Genomic DNA, 15,514 nt, shown 5'->3' on the forward strand with positions numbered 1-15,514 from the left:
AAAACCACACACACACACACACACAATCTCTGCACAGTGATCAGAACCAAAATCATGGTGTTTGGAGAAGACCATTTCCCGTGAGCAGGGGAAATGTGACATGATAGGCTAAATTCTTCCCTGCCATAACTCGGTTGAAGTTAATGGTGTTACACCTGGGGAGAAGGTCAATCAATCAATTCTGTCCCTTATTCTGGGGATCTGCAGCTCACTGAAATCACTGGAGTTGCACTCACTTATACCATGACTAAATTTTGCCAGATGGGAGGGGACTGTGAGTTAGAGCTGGGCAAAATGTTTCGCACACCAATTTTTTCACTGAAAAATGCAAATCTGGTGACAAACGTTTTGCTGAATTGTTTGTTTAGAAATGAAACCTGAGGGGAAAAATCAGAAAAAAATCTAACCAGTTCATTCTGACATTTTCTAAAAGAAACATTCTCGTTTTTTGGTTCAAAATGACTTTTCATTTCAAAATTTTCATAGCTTTTAATTTAAAAAATTCAAATATGTTTAAAAATGCTCAAAAACTAAGCAAAACATTTCGGGTCAAACAAAATGGTTTGTTTTGACAACATCAAAATGTTTCATTTTGTTTGACTCAAAACAATTTTTGTCGACTTTTTGATTTCACCAAAAATGTCCATTTTTGGTCTGGCCCCAAATTAATTTTTTTGGGGGGTAGGGGTGGGGTTGTAATTGCCCTCAGACTAAAACATCTTCTATTTGCCCAGCTCCACAGCATGCAAACTACCTCATCATTGTTGTCTAAATCAGATGTTTATAGGGTCAAGAAGGGACACAATACACTTCACAGATATAAAAAGGGGTCTCTCATATCTAGGCTTGGAAGGATTAGATTTTCATTAATAAATATTGGTAAACATCTATTTCACTGCGCACACACAAACTGACAAAAATATTTCCATCAGTGAGAATCAATATTTATAGATAGGCAAAGAAAGAAAAACGCTGCTTAAGAATTTATTATAGGTTGATTTAAGGACATTTACTTTGTATATTTTGACGTGATGGCGACAATTTGTGTTTTAATGGTGATAATGTGTTCTGGTTTTGAATCTCAACATCTTCTGTCATTAAATAATTATTATCTGACGCCCTCCCTCCATAATTTTGGGCAATTGTGAAAATTTAAATAGATAAAAGTAAAAAAAAGCTTAAAAATGAACAGCGATATTATCCACCAAAATTATTTTAAAAAATTGCATTCTGCCAAGCCTCATTGTATCCATCCACATTCACCAGGGGAATCATGTTAGAAACCTGGACAGCAAGAAAATATGTGTCTATTGCCGGTACAAATAGGAATCCAGGCAAGCATAGAATCTTCTGCTTCTCTACTGCCCCTATGAGCTCTAATGTCTTTTGCGTTGTGTGGGGGTGGGATTCTCCTCTCCCTAGTGTAAATGAGGACCCACTCCACTGAAGCCGATGGGGTAAGTGCACGTTGGGGTTTTGCCACTTGGAGTGACCCTAATTTTTGCCCTTTCCCCAAACTTGCTCAAGCACCTTTTGTTTTCCTACTGGGCAACTGCTGCCGCCTCTACCCAGCCAGCACTGGTGCTTTCCTGTTGATGGCACCCATGCAGATTGGGACCAAGAGTCTCTGCCTGTTCTGCAGTACATAGCTATGCATGCCTCTACTGGGGGGGTATTTTCTATTGGGGTCCTCGGGTGCTTCCCAGCTTGAAAACCTGACCGCGCTGAGCTGGGAGATGGTGAAATAACAAATGTGCAGAGAGATGATGAAATGATCATTCCCGTCGGATGTTAGCTATGCTAACAGAGACAGACAGACAGAGACTGCAAGCTCAGCAGCACACAGAGAAGGCGGGTCATCTCTTACCCAAAGATGCCTCTTCCTCTGGACTTAGGGATATGGCCTCGTGAGCCGGCTGCTCATACAAACGGAACTGGTAGCGATGGTACCCGCTCTGGGATGGAGGTGTGGGGCGGCCATAGTCTGGACAGAGAAAACACAGTGGATGAGGCTAGTGCCTGGCCCAAATTCCATCCCCATAGTCACATACCCCAGGTGTGTATGGTACAATTTATATGTAACTGGGATTTTCAGGGGAAAAAAATCTCCCCACACGCCATTACCCTCTTTGCTCCTCGCTTCCAGTAACTTCACAGCCAGGGACTGTATTCCGCCCAGTCCCCGTGCTTTGCATGAGCTGTTGCACTATTGATCCCAGGTTGCAGCTTCAAGCCCTCTCTGCGGCTTCCCCTTGCCTTGTCCAGGAGTTCAGGGAGCTCCTTGGAGGCGACTGCTTGGCACCGCTCGGCGAGAATGGACTCCACAAGCCTGTGTAAAGGGACCCAGCGCAGCACTGCATGCATCAAAATACCTCTGACATTAGAGAAGAGGATGGGGCTACTCTATTTCTCCACAGCCATGAGCCAAGCAAGGCTTTGAGGCCCGGCCCATGGTTAGTATGGAGAGGGGGGCAGGGCAGTTACCACCCTGCTGGGGTATTCAGGTGAGCATGTTGTTACAAAGAGAGCTGAAGAAATTCAGTGCAATCTCAGGTGTCTCCCTGCTAAGACACATCGTATGTGTCCCCTGTGCCCCATCCTCTCCCCTCCCGCCTTCCTTCTCCCAGCCCCTCCCGTTCCCTTATCTTCCACCCATCTGGCCCCTTGCCACCTGCTTGCAAGCACATTCTTGTTTCCCCTCCACTGAAACAACCTCCCATTCGACCCCACCTGCTTCTCCAGCCCCCGCCCTAGCTCCAAAGCTCTAGAGCACTCTGCCTGCGCCTAGTGCCTGGACTGCCTCTGCCCAGACCTCCCTGTATCCCCTCATACGCCTTCCCCTGCCCCTGAAGGCATCACATTCAAGCTCCTCACCTGCACACAGTCTTGCCCTAACCCCACATTTCGGCTCCCAGCCCGCCTGCTCTCCATCCCCATCCCCAGCTGTGCATATTCTTCTACGCTGCCCGCTACTCCCCAGAGCAGCCTCCTTCTGTCCCATGATCCTGCTGCTCACCCCTGCTCTCTTGCCCCATCCTCTCATAGATTGCAAGGGCCAGAAGGGACCACTGTGATCATCTAGTCTGACCTCATCCTGCCTGTGTTTGACTGTAAACTCCTTGGGTCGGGGGCCACGTTTGAATCTGTACAGTGTGGAATGCTGTGCATCCCTATGGCCCCCGGTAAATACTAATCTTTTACTCTCTGCACAACAAACCTTAACTCTCACTCTTTTCAACTATTTCTTTGTTGGACCCGAGTATCCTACAGATTCTCCTGCAGTGAGCAGGGTTTTGATTCTACAGACACAGGCAGGATAGTGCAAGGAACAGTCAACATTTTGAAGTCCTCATACACCAAACCTCAGAGGGAAACGAAAGTTTTACGGTCAAGTTGGGGACTTTTGTCTGTTTAGACTGTAGGCTCCTTTGGGCAGAGACTGTCGCTTATTATGCTTTTACACAATGCCTAGCACAATGGGGTCCCTAGTTAATATTGTAACACAAAAAATGACTAACACCCACAGGCCGAGTTGGATTAAAGATATCAGAGAAGGCCAGCCAAGATGTGAGAAACAAGCAGACAAGTTAGGGGTCTGTACCTGCTTTCTTCTCTTGAAATCCAGTTGCAGGAGCTGGGTCATCTGACAGGCCAGCTGCTGATGGCTATGAAAACACCACCATCAAATCCCCTGTTCCACAAAAATCGAGGTTTCCTCCTAACATGATGGTGATTTATATGCTACCCCGGTGCCCTTCCCAAATGTTGTTAAATATTAGCTTGTATTTTTAATAAAACACACTGCTCTCCCAATCAGTAGGCCATGCTTACTACTGCGCGCGATAGTTTGCTAAGCAAGGCAGGGCAACTCCTGAAAAAGCAGGGGAATGGCACAACATAACAACATAAGAACATAAGAACGGCCCTACTGGGTCAGACCAAAGGTCCATCTAGCCCAGTATCCTGTCTTCCGACAGTGGCCAGTGCCCCAGAAGGAATGAACAGAACAGGTCATCACCAAGTGATCCATCCCCTGTCACCCATTCCAAGCTTCTGACAGACACAGTCTAGGGACACCATCCCTGCCCATCCCGGCTAATAGCCATTGTTGGACCTATCCTCCATGAACTTGCTTGAATTCTAGTTTTCCAGCAAGAGAAGCAGCCTCACACCCTGTTCTCATATGTCAGGGCATTAGCTGATTGCTCAGTTGGGCTCAGGCAGGAACATCGCCCTGTGTCCATGTACACCATCGCACACTTGGCCAGCGTTTTATTGTCATCGCTGATGTTCCCTCCAGTACAGCTGTGTGGGAAATGTTTTTCCCATCCCTCAAATATTTCAGGTTCAAAACTTTTTCCCTATCTCAAATTGGGGCAAAAAGATGAACTCTCAAAAATATTAATGCGCCAACATTTGTTTCTGGGTTGGGTCAATGGGAACTTTGTTTTGATAATTTTGAAATATTTAGTTTTAATTTGATTTTGATTCCCTTTTTTTTTAGTTCAGTTAGATTCGGTTTGGAAACAAAGTCATTTCAAATCAAATTTGATTTTTTTTTTGTTTTGAAAATGTCAGTGCAAGATGTTTTAACAGTTCCAAAAATTCCTTTTTCCAACTTTTTTTTCGAGTCGGGAGATTCATCCAGTCGGAAACTGGTTCATGAAGTTTCAATTTTGACAAATCAGCATTTTTGACCAAAAAAACGATTCAGGGAAAAATTCCTGACCAGCTTTACCTTCAAGCAACATGTTGTGGTTTTGGTATGAGGAAGTGTGATATAATTGTAACCTGACCCTGGGTGGAAAAATCTCATCTCTCTGCTAGAGAAGAGTCTTAGCTACAAATTTTGGATCTGGGCCCTGTCCAAACTTGCTCAGAGTTCAGGGAGGTTTGGATCCATTGATCTATCTCAGGCCTTTGTACTACAGGAAACCTGCAGGTATAGAGCATGCATCACCAAAGGGAGTCTAATGACATGCAAAGAGATTATGTACACAGATGTTCCGTAACTGTTAAACTCTAAACTTGGCTGAAAGGAGCATTTCATATTTGTTTCAGGAAAGGAGGATGTAACGTGAAGGGACAAAAGGTGGAAATTCCTCCAGGACCTGATCAAATTAAGCCATCTGAGCAAGAGAAAGCCACCACGGCCATCTCCTCAGAGCATTAGCAAAAATTAAAAACAAAGGCTCTCCTTTACTTCTCACCACTGTTGATGCTGCTAAGTGGCTTTTTGCATTTCGTTCTGCTTGGGAAGTGAGACAAACCCAATCAGTTTAACTTTGGGCCTGGCCCTGCACATTCTGGCTATGGGGGTGCAGTGGTATTGACTTACTCCTGCTTTGCAAGGCAGCACCCCTCACAGCCAGGGTTTTCAGCGCCCACCATCAGCGTCAGATTTTCCCAAGAGCTCAGAACGTTGGGTGCTGAGCACTTTGGATAGTCTGGCTGGAAGTGTCACAAGGGGAGCAGTTGGCTGCTGAAAATCGGACCTTGCTTTTCTAGTTACCTTCACTCTCTGGTCCTTGCTGCACTGGCCAGCAGCTGCCAGGTTGGGGTTCCCAATACCTCAGTGGAAGGTTGAAATAAGAAAAGACGGTAATGGTATTTTCTAAAGAAATAATAAAACACACTGCTATCCACAGCAGCTTTTGGAAAATCTCTTTTTCAAACTACCCCTAAGCTACTAGACAATATCCCTTTAACCAGAGACATATTGGGCCAAATCCCTCCCTGCTGTAACATCATTCGAATTAATCAAGTTACCCCAGGGTTGAGTGTGGCCCATTTTACATTGCAAGTCCTCATTCCCATCTACCATCTGCCTGTAAAGAAACCACTGGGGCCCACCTTCTTCCAAACAGCTCCTGCGTTTGCTTTAAGAGGGCTGGGATTTCTTCCACTGACTGGGTATTTTAACACCATTTGCTCCTCTGGATGAGTTCTATTTCAGCCAGTTTACTGTTAAACATTTCTCTGCTGCTGTCCAGGTGTGTAATAAAGTGTCTTTGCATCTCCCAGCCTGTGTGTGGCGGATTGTCATTTCCTTATGATCTTAACTCCAAAAATAGCAATGCAAGATATGGAATTGGTTGCAGGGATGGGAAATACTGGGGCTTTAAAATAAACTATTAAGGATACTTGATTTTAAGGGACTCCTTGTTCAGACAGCACCCAGAGAGAAATCTCATTCATGGAAAGGCCATGGCTTGTATTCTCTGCTGCCCTGCACCTTAGGCAGTCGTTGGTGTAGTGTTACTAAATCAGATCGATGGTGACTTACACCCTTGCTGTATGCTACGCTGGTGTAAATGGCTACACAAGGTACAAAGAGAAGCAGGCCCCATATGTTCTACTCCTCCACCCTGGTAGAATCCAGCCTGCTCCTTTCCTGGTGGAAGAGATGTCTGCTACTTAGAATCATAGAAATGTCGGGTTACAAAGGACCTCGAGAAGTCATCAAATCCAGCCCCCTGTGCTGAGCCAGGACTAAGTAAATCTAGACCATCCCTGACAGGGGTTTGTTCTATCTGTTCTTAAAACCCCCAATGACGGGGATTCCACAACCTCTCTTGGAAGCCTGTTCCATGTCGTGCAAGCAAGAGGCTGGCAGTGAAGGTCTCAGCGGAGAGACGAATCAGGAGGCTAGTTACAGCTGCTTGCTAGTTTGCACCATTTGTAGCTTAGGCACAAATTAAGAGAGAGAGATTTGGGGACATTCCACCTACAGTGAATAATCTAAGAAGCCGGGCGGGGGAGGAGGTGGAGGACGGTGGGGGGTGCTTCAGCTGGCTTGCTCTGGGGTTGAAAAAGTTTGCAAAGCTTTAAACACCTCCTCATTTTCCTGTATCAGCTAAACAAGAGATCGATATCAAAGAGAAACCTGTTGTCTGGTTAGAATGTGAAACAGTTCCTCCTCGCTGCATTTCCGGTGCTGAGGCCAAGGCTGTCGGTGCTCTGAAAGCCTGCAGCTGGGGGAATCCCTCGCTATTTACATCTTTCCATGTGTTTACTGAATGCAAATCAAAATGTGCGTGCAGGAGGGTTATTTTAAATGTTCTTTGCAAACCTCTTTTCCCCTTGAAATGGAATGTGATTCCGAAATTCCGAAGCGGGGGATCTGCAAAGGCCATGGCTACCTGTGGTTGCGATCTGACACCACCCGTGTTGATAGACTAATGGCCTCTGCTTGGGGCCCTTCCTCCTGTTGGTGAGCGCCTTAGTATGGCACCCAGATACTGCGGTGATAGGTGGCAGCTGCCTCCCTCACAGCCAGGGAGGGTTGCACAGAATTCCCTTTGGACCCATCAAGATTGCTCCTTAATGGGTCAGAAGCTTCCCCAGTTAAGCAAAACCAAGCATGTGTCCCAGGCGCTGAGCTTGCTGCCCTGCCCATCCCCTTAGACCCAGGAAGAGAGAGATCACAAATGAACTGGAGCCCAGCTCTCCCAATGGCCAATGGAAGTCAGTAACCCTAAGCCATCCCTTTGCAAGCCGTGCCGACAGAAGTTTAGTAACATGGGCCAGAGGTCTTGGGACAGTCAGACAGGTCGGGTTGGTGCAGCTTCCGCTTACCTGTTAGCACATGGCCTCTCAGTTTTCCAGCCCGCAGGTCTGTGCCCTGCAATGACAGAAAGGATTCGGTTAACGCACAGGACACCAGAATATGCAGTCGCTCACCAGACCTAATTATTTGCATTGCCGTGGGGCCTAGGGGCACCAGTCAAGGATCATGCCCCTACTGTGCTAGGTGCTGTACAGACAGTCAGTAAAAGGACAGTCCCTGCCCCATAGAGCTCACAGTCTGGGTTCTGAGGAGAGATGGCAGGTGGATGAGCCAAACAGGTGGGGATGGGGGTGAGGGGTGACCATAAAGGAAGCAAGTTTTGAGACAGGAAGCGAGGCCCAGCCACTGTCAGACTTACCCATCCAGGGGGAGGGTCTCAAAGGCACAAGGGGCAGTGAGGTGCCCAGCTCCCACTGAAAGTCAATAAGTGCCATTGGTACCTTGGGGAACCTGCCCCTGGGTGTTTAATGTTAGCACAATACAGCCTGCTGCAGCCTCACTCGCAGTGCTGCCTCTCAGCACGGAGCACCCCCCGGACAGTGCCTCGCTTGAGTTTAGCTAGAAAGTTTCCTGAACTGAGTTTGTATCCTTCATCTTCACCTTCTCCAAACCTCTCCTGACAGGTGTCATTCCTTTCCCTGGGTAAGCGGGGAAGGGTGGGGAGAGAATGTGCCAGGGCCTATATTTTGCTTGTTAATTTATATTTTAAAAGTGTCAGTGACTTTGTGCACCACAGCCAATGCATTGTAGAGTTCCCCTGAATCACAGGCTGTGCTGTCACTGTGCTCTTGAAGCCAGCACACAGGGACTGTCAGACAGATCACATTGGACCTGTTATCTGGGCCACGGGATGCTGGGAAGGCTACAAAAGCTCTCTCTAAAAGCCCCGACACCATCCTGTGCACAGGTATTCAGGCAGGGGCTAATTAATATCCCTGTGATGGCAGGAAGGTCACAGTGTCTTTGGAAAGCACATAGGCTGGAGTGTCGAGAACGAAGGTGAGGAATCAGAGATGCCTACAGAACCTGACAGGTGCAATTTACAGCTGTGGAGCCAGATCCTCAGCTGGTGTAAACTGTCATGCTTACATTTAAGTCAATAAAGCCCTGCCAATTTACACCATCTGAGGTTCTGGCCTATTGAAGACAATGAGGCCAAGCTGATTTACACCATCTGGGAATCTGGCCTGCTGTATTCTAATCACCAGCCCACTCTGGGTGAATTAAGAATAGATGCAGATTCACCAAAAAGCTTCCGAGCTTCCCAAAGCAATTCCCAGCTCAAGACGCTTTGATTTTCTTCCCCTGATGGATCCAGAGAAGATCTCCCTGACACTTCCTCACTCTTTGATTCCCTAAGGCAATATGTGCTTTACACTCCCCACCAGGGACGTCTGGGGACCAGTCTATAGCATGCTGCCCCTCCATCCCCATGCTATTCTCATTTGTAGACTAGAATGGATCTATACTTTCGCGGCCTTTGCAAAAACCTTGTCCAAAACCAATGAAGTGGGCTGTAGCCCACGAAAGCTTATGCTCAAATAAATTTGTTAGTCTCTAAGGTGCCACAAGTACTCCTGTTCTTTTTGCAAGCCTTTGTGCATCCTGTGTGATGCGATGCCTGTGGTTATATCCTGGGACAGTCAAGAATGAGCATTTCACAAACCTTGTGAGAGAGCCTAAGATAATTTAGTTATGGTGTCAAGCCTGGCACAATTCAATGCCCTAGCTTGCCTTGACTTTACCACCCAATCACATTCTCTCTCTCACCTCTTCCTGCTGCTGCACTTATGGAGAATTCTAATAAGGTTTTGTTGAGAACAAAATACAGTTGGGCAGAAATCACATGCTGCAAATCAGCAAACAGCACTAACAGATGGAGAAAGCCAAGCGTAGCACAAGCCAATGTCATGCAAACATCCCTCGACAGGTCTGCCGATGCACCTCACTCCTGACCTGCAGCACCCCCACTCAGCTCTGCCAGTGCACCCCAGTCTGGAATCGTAATACCCACTGCTATTCTAGTCCTATGCCTCCTACCCAGCTCTGCCAATGTGTATGAATACTCATCTGGAACAGCCCCCGTTATTCCAGTCCTGCCTGCCCACACGCACCCAGTTCTGCCAATGCTCCTTAGTCTTGACCTGCCCTAGCAGTAATTAATTAGCAATTAAAGGAGCATCAGATAACTGCAGATAGAATGAATCTGACTCCCAGAATTGCTGGATCAAGCTTCATCCTTTCCAAAAATAATAGAAGCCAGATCTTCATTGAGTCATTTGGTGATGAGAACATCAGCCAAGATTCACATTGCATAGTAAAGTTCATTGTAATGCAAACATCCTCTCAGTTTCTGTGTATTAGCTTTGCAAAGCCCCATGAAATTTTACCAGCCTCAGCACAGAATTTCCTCACCCACCCTTTCCATCACGCTAATGATAAAAGTACTAATGACTAAGATTTTCAAAAGTGACTAGTGATTGAAGGGGCCTGGTTTTCAGAGAACAGGTGCTTAGAACTGAACACTGCCCCTTGGGGGTGTGTCATGTCCCCCCCCCCCAAAAAAAACCCCCACAAAACCCTGAAGAACCCAAAATCACTCATTGCTTTTGAAAATCTTGGCCTAATATTTTACTTGCTCATCAAAGTAAAGAAGCGACGTGTCCGGGCGAAGGTGTGAGGGGAGTTTGCATAGCTGCGGGGTGCCAATGCACGGAGCAGTGTATCTAGTGAGAACAATGCTCTAACATTCTCTGATGGCAGGAGTGTCCTCCCCCCACAAGTTTCTTTGGGAATTCTGACCCCCACCTGGATGAATTTCACTTCTTGGATAACTCTTATCTCACCCTCTCTTCCAAATCCAGGCAAGAACATGGGGCAGTGGGGGATGGGGGGGATTTAAAGGCCTGTGCTGAGCATTCCATGGGAATTCTGATTTTTTTTTTAATGCGCTGACCTGCCATTAAAAGCTCTGATGCTTGATTTATGGCCAACTTCAGGAAAGACTAGCCTCTCTGACTCAGCAGACTGCTCAAGTGAGGCCATATGGAGCTATCCACACAGTCAGGACACAGGATACTTGCGCTGTTTTGCCCGAAGGCAAAGCAGGGAAAGCTGTCATTGGTGGCAGTTGCCTGGGGCTGGGCAGGTCACCCTGACAGCGAGGGTCCCACCTAGGCAGCGATTCCTTAAGGGCTGGAATGGAGCAGAAGCATTACACTGAACAAACAGATGCTAGTAGCTAAGGATGTATAGTGGGATACGTTTGGAGCTGAAACCAATTCTAGGACCACACTCAAAACTTGACCCCTCTGAGTTCAGGGCTGGGACACCCTCCGACCACCATTAGTGAGGTGTCTTCAATGCCAGGAATTGAGGCCCTTTATGTTTCGGAAGAGGGTTGGTCTTTTGACTGCCGCACATGGGAGTGGGAGCGAGGGGAGCAGTGTTCTGCTCCTGCATCTGCCACGGCTTGTTGTGTGAATCCAAGCCAGCCTCCTCCCCCTCTGGCCTGTGGTGCGTCCCTGACTGTAAAATGAAGACAACATGGGCTGCCTGGCCAGTGCAGGATCCCAGGTGCGGTGGAATCTGGCCACGTCTTGACGTACCCTGGATTTGAGGATCAGGCTCCTATTGAGAAGGGAGAAGAGGAAAAGCCCGGTGGGGCTGGGGCTAGCGGGGCGGGGAAGAGTACTTTACAATAGCTGTTTGTTATAAAAGAGGCAGAGAGAAGGTAAGATTTAAAAGCAAAGGAACAAATTCTGCTCTTCGTTACACCAGCGTCCAATCGGCGTGAGTCATCAGAGTTGCTCTGGGTTTGCAGCAGTGTGATGGGGGGCAGAATCTAGCCCGGGGGCTCTCATGCCAGCTTGGAGTAAAGGATGCTGCTTCTGGCACCTCCAAGGCATTCTGGGCTGCTGATTCATTGGCTGCCTATCCTCATGGAAACAAGCAGCACTGCTCTGCTTGTGGGGAGAGCCTGCCTGGAGACTCTGGGGAGCCATATCTGCACCTGGGGTCAAACCCAGCCCCACTTGCCCCATGCAGCTTTTATTAGCTGGGCTGCCTGGCTGGATTCCTCAGTGGGACGCCTGTGTGCTTTTGGAGGACATCGAGAAGGCCAGCTCTAGGCTTTTCAGCCCCCACCTCCGCTCCACTGGATGAATGGGGCCCAGCAATGACACAGGCGGCTTCCTTGTTCCTCTTCAATTATTGACTGCAAACTGCCCGCCCACTCTGGAATCTGCCAGGGCCCGGTTGCCAGCTCCTCCTGACCCCACCAGAGCGTGGGGTCAGCAGCACATTTCTGCGAGCGCAGGAGAGATGATTTAATCTCTTCACCCACCTCTTCCCATTTGCTGGGAAGAATCAATCACTTTCTCCCCCCTTCAGGGCAGGCAGGGGTGGGAGTCTGCCTTCTCACCCGTTCCTAACTTGGAAAGAAGTTCCAGGTGCCTCCTTCTCACTTTGGCATGGAGCGAAGCTGTGGCTGGTCGCAGGCTGCAGCATGAGAGCAGTCAGAGCATGTCATTCGCTGGTGATGAAGGTGCTCCATGCACCACAGGCAGCACCACCTGAATGCAGTGGAAATCCATTGATTTTTTCAGTTAACAAAAGGTAATTGACTAAAGGGCACTAGCTGTTCCCTGGAGCTATGGTGGCATCCTGCAGAGTCATGCTTCGAGGTGTTGGTTTAGCGCTGTGCCTCCAGTGTGTGGAGTGCTCCTGAATGGAAATGATCCCAGCAAAATTACCTAGACAGCTTCGGCTTGATACCCCCCTGCCCTGCTCCTTGTCCTTCTATTTACACCTTGCAAAATGCTGCTGTTTATTGCACTGATGCACTTTGCACTGATCCACTATAAGGGACTACACGTGGTGCAGCACAATAGAGGACTCGGCCTGCTATCTGGGTAGGAGGAAGAGGTGTCTCATGGTGGAACAGAAGAGTCCAGCCTCTGAGTTCTATTGTGAATGATGCCTGGGGACAAGTGACTTATAGCTCCGGGCCTCCGTCTGCCCATCTGCAAACCGAGGTTGATGATAATAGGCCAGGTGTGCAAAGCTGGTCTCCTAACCTGAGGACAGATCCATCTGAAGTACAAATTACCCAGCACTGCTGGGGAGAGTGGAAGCCAGAGACCGATGCAGAAATTGAGAGGGAGAGGAGAGAGAGCTGAGGCGGTTTGGGAGAGGGAGATGCAGGTGGGCTGGCAAAAGGGAAGAGTTCATGGGGAAGCAGAGGGAAGGACAAACATGGAGGTCCTACTTTGAGAATTCTGAAGGGAAGGGAATGAAGAACATTATTTGCCTAGGAGGCTTGCGCTGCCTATAGCTGGCCCTGACAGTACTGTTGGGATTACAAGCTACTGTTCAGTCATCCACCATTCCCATCTGCTTTATAACTCCATGAAGTCTAGTTACCTACGGTGGACATCCAAATCGAAGTGCTTCCTGTACCTCTCAGCTCATTCATTTTCTTGTGATGTTTATCAAAGAGCTCTGTCTCATCAGAGGAGGAAATCCCTCTCTTCCCCAGTTACCAATGGAATTACACTGACCCACAGACACTCCTGAGATACCGAGTGAGGATGCGCCACTTTGCGCAATTTCAAACCCATGCGAACATTGTGGGTTTGAATGTTTGACAGGCTCAAATGTTAGTAGGTTCATGTCCCACCTGAGGGGGGCTCTGGCCTTGTCTACACTAGAAAAAAATACCATGCTAAGTAATGGCTGGTATCCTTCAGTCCCCGGGAGTGCATTTCTGTGCCCACAAACACAGGGGCTCTCATGGATCCCTCTAGTGCGAAGTAATACTCCCAGCTGGGGTTGAGGGGTTAAGGAATGACGGAGTCTCAGTCATGCCTGCCTTGATCATTTGAGCGTTGGCATGTGGATGCGTCTCCCTGCTGCAGTGGGGCAATCAGTGGGAAAGGAGCAGAGAAGGAAAGTGCTAAAATAATCCAAGGAGATGGTTAGATTAGGCAGCAGAGAGGAGAAGGAAAGGATGAGATGAAATAAAAACTATATGCAGGGGCCCCACCTGTGCCAGCTGGGCTTTGTCATAGGCGGGTGCTTGGGGAAGCTCCTCTGCCTTTTGTAAATAGAACAGGCTCCCCCTTAGCTGGGGTGGCACCTGTTAGTTCTCAGTTCAGCAGCCTCTTGGAAAAAACAAAACCCAGTGACCTCATGGATTTACGTTACAGGGACACCGAGGTTCCTGAACTCGCAGTAGTGTTTGGAAATCCCCAAGGCAGTCCTAGAGGTTCACCGTGCTTCAAAGGCCTCAGAGTTCATCTCACCACTAACACTGAGCACGGATTGAACCCTGAGCTCCTGCTGCACCAGGGGTGGGACAGAATTAGTCCTGCTGGGGGTTTTTAAGGCAAATTGGCCCCACGTCTTCTTCACAGCCTTCCCTACGGGGTCCTGAAACATGAAACTGCTCTCCGCAGAGTGGCCTGCAAACTGGGTAGACACAACTCAGCTTTGTTCCACTTGCTCAGGGTCTCCACTGCTCAACCTTTGTGAAACCATGTCTGCTGTACAATCCACCATGTCTGTTGCTGGCAGAGCCCTAGTGTGCTTCCCTGAGCAGCCTCTGTGGGGACTGCCTTTCTGAGACAGTATTATAAAAGCATGCTACAGGCTGCCACTGGGTGTGCTGGAGCATGCATGAGTGTGTACATCTCTGTGGCTGGGAGCACGAGGGGAGAGCTGGTGGGGAGGGGTTAGTCTTTGATGTGGCCCTCAGGAAACAAAAGTTACTCTGGTTATGGAAGCCCTGCTCGAACTCTGCTGACCACAGGCAGTTTCATCTGCGGGTTCAACAAGGGCTAAGGTACAGGGCTAAGTGCGCACGCCCCGAGCCAAGGTTACTCCCCAGTGGCTGCTTGCTCTCAGTGTAGCTACTTTGGCTGAAGTCTGGAGACTTGCTGAGTCGGGGTACAATTTTAAGAAGAGTCTCGGGGATTTACAAGCCTAAATCCCATTGGTTTAGGCACTTCTGGGTCTTTTGGCCATATCTCAGGCACAGCCCAGAAGCACATTCCCGTCGGGCTCCAAACTTCGCTGGAGTCGGGATGTGTTTTGTTCAGACCCAGCTGCTTTGTAAAATCTATGTAGCAATCTGCAAGGAGCAGGACCCCCGGGGGCTGTGCTATCACCCTCGCAAAGAACTTCGGCGAGACCTATTTTCCCAGTGTCGGCTGGAACAGCTGAGAGCACAAGAGAGGCGGAGGCGCAGCGCTGAATGGAGATGTGGGGCTCTGGGGCAGCAATGCCACCCGGGATGTGCCAATGTTAGTTTAATAGCTCTGTCTACATGCCGTCTGCTTGGAGGCTACTGAGCTGTAACTGCCCACGGTGTTCCGCGTACTGCCGCACAGCCTCTGTGGATCCCTAGCACGGGGTGAGCTAATGGACACTGATGTGCTGCCATGTTTATTAAATACCCTTTTATGAGAGCATTAATATTTCTTAATGACACCATTTGAGCTTAACGTCCTTTTTTCCTCCCGAGGATGTGGTCTGTGGCTTGTAAGGGAAGAGCTAAAAATTCCCACCCTCCATTCCGCTAAGACCATGGAGGGGAGGAGCTGGAGGAAATTGGTGATGTTGTTCTGGTGCATATAAACCCCAAAGGGACGCAGCTCGATAAGTTACCATTCATATGTACTACCTGGGGACCCCAGTCAAGGAAAGTCTGGGGACATCTTGTGATTAAGGCATTGGAATTGGACTTGGGAGATCTAGGTTCAATTCTTGGTTGAAGTCACATAGGGCCAGATTTTCCAAAAAGCTCAGCCTGCTGGGTGCCGAGATCTCTTGAAAATCTTACCACCAGTGTAAAGAACAGGAGTCGCTGGCTGCTGAGTGCTTTGGGAAGTTGGGCCCTTGTTTAGGTACTTAAATGGGAACCGAGTCCTCTGCTGGGGGGTG

At 48.5% G+C, this 15,514-nt stretch overlaps 1 protein-coding gene across 6 annotated transcripts in view; it reads right to left on the bottom strand.

The window, feature by feature from the left end:
* Nucleotides 1-15,514, bottom strand: part of PEBP4 (phosphatidylethanolamine binding protein 4) — a 212,133-nt gene that overhangs the window by 23,184 nt on the left and 173,435 nt on the right. For all 6 annotated transcript variants that reach the window (XM_045005909.1, XM_045005905.1, XM_045005914.1 and 3 more), the window contains 2 exons: nucleotides 7,579-7,624; nucleotides 1,868-1,984 (listed from right to left, as the gene is read on the bottom strand). In XM_045005909.1, the coding sequence (XP_044861844.1) occupies nucleotides 1,868-1,984; nucleotides 7,579-7,624 (163 nt within the window). The remainder of the gene's footprint in view (nucleotides 1-1,867; nucleotides 1,985-7,578; nucleotides 7,625-15,514) is intronic.

The sequence above is a fragment of the Mauremys mutica genome, chromosome 2 (genome assembly GCF_020497125.1).
Source record: "Mauremys mutica isolate MM-2020 ecotype Southern chromosome 2, ASM2049712v1, whole genome shotgun sequence".
NCBI lineage: Eukaryota > Metazoa > Chordata > Testudines > Geoemydidae > Mauremys > Mauremys mutica.